General features: G+C 38.9%; 1 gene segment (V, D, J or C); it reads left to right on the top strand.

Annotated features, from left to right (window-relative positions):
* The first annotated feature begins 1,392 nt into the window (after nt 1-1,392).
* LOC103479962 (T-cell receptor alpha chain C region-like) overlaps nt 1,393-1,565 on the top strand; it is a 25,774-nt gene continuing 25,601 nt past the window's right edge. Inside the window, 1 exon segment of the C gene segment in view lies at nt 1,393-1,477. Within this exon segment, the coding sequence occupies nt 1,438-1,477 (40 nt within the window).

Raw genomic sequence — 1,565 nt, 5'->3', positions numbered from 1 at the left:
GTCAGAACCGGTCAGAACCGGTCAGAACTGGTCAGAACCGGGTTCTTGTTGTGGAGCTCCAGGCTGTGTGACTGGATCTGGTGGATATAATAAGATCATATTTGGAACCGGAACCAGTTTAACCATTGAAACCAGTAAGTTCTGATCCAGATCTTTAATGGTTCCAGTTCTGGTCCTAAATGTTCTGGAGTAACTTTTTAAACTTCAGATCAAAAAGTTATTTTACTTAGTCGGGTTCTGTTGGGTGATTCTGTCATTGATGCAGAACCAGTTTAACCAGTTTAACCAGTAGAACCAGTTTAACCAGTAGAACCAGTTTAACCAGTTTAACCAGTAGAACCAGTAGAACCAGTTTAACCAGTTAGTGTTTCTGTTATAAATAAACTTTTCCAGTTGTAGACGATTCAGAACCAAATCAGTTTCAGTTCTGGTTCTCTGGATCCACTGATGGAAAAATAAACATATAAATTAAATAAAACCAGTAAAAATCAAATAATTAATGGAAACCAGTTTAAACCTGAGACCTTAAACTGGATTCTTTTGAAGCGGGTTGATTCTGGTCGGTTCTGGTTGGTTCTGGTTGGTTCTGGTTGGTTCTGGTCGGTTCTGGTTGGTTCTGGTTGGTTCTGGTTGGTTCTGGTTGGTTCTGGTTGATTCTGGTCGGTTGTTGTTGAGGAGATTCATATTGTGTGTTTACTGGGAACAAGATGATCTTCGGTTCTGGAACCAGTTTAACCATTGAAACCAGTAAGATTTTATATTTTATCTGATTATTGAGAAAAACATTTACTGATCATTAAATGTTTCTGCTCTCCGTAAACTTTTCTAAACTCGAGATAAAAGTTTTTATTTCATCATTTTTAAATTTAGTCCAACTAAAAGTCAGAAAGGAAAATAAGTAAAATATCTAAATAAAATTTAAATTTAATCCAAAAACTAAATAATAAAAAACAATCAAATTAATAATCCAAATAAATGGAACAGATTTTATGTTTCAACGATCAGAACCGGTCAGATACAGTCAGATCCGGTCAGAACCGGGTTCTTGTTGTGTAGCTCCAGGCTGTGTGACTGGTGGAGTTAAGATGATCTTTGGTACCGGAACCAGTTTAACCGTCGTACCCAGTAAGTTCATCAGAACCGCGACCCATTTATGCTGAAACTGAACAAAATGAAACAGTGTAGTGAACTGGGTCCAGTACCAGGTTCAGGTCCGTCCAGAACCGGGTCCAGAACCGGGTTCAAGTCCAGAACCGGGTCCAGAACCAGGTTCAGGTCCGACTGGACGAAAATGAAAAACAAAAATCAGAAATAATTTCTTGACTAGAAATAATCCTGAGACTGAAGCGAGTTCTGATCCGGTTCTGATCCGGTTGGTACCGGCTGGGTTTTGGTTCTGGAGCCTCAGACTGTGTGAATGCTGGAGGTGGAACCAAGATGACGTTTGGTACCGGAACCAGTTTGACCATCGAACCCAGTAAGTTCTGATCAAATGGTTCGTTTCATTTCTGGTCGTTTTTCTCTGAAATGTTTTTGCTAAAAGTTTAAAAATGAATAAAATGTTT

Source organism: Poecilia reticulata, linkage group LG17, assembly GCF_000633615.1.
Source record: "Poecilia reticulata strain Guanapo linkage group LG17, Guppy_female_1.0+MT, whole genome shotgun sequence".
Classification (NCBI taxonomy): domain Eukaryota; kingdom Metazoa; phylum Chordata; class Actinopteri; order Cyprinodontiformes; family Poeciliidae; genus Poecilia; species Poecilia reticulata.
The sequence above is the reverse complement of the archived record's forward strand: the minus strand, read 5'-3'. Positions and strand labels throughout refer to the sequence as shown.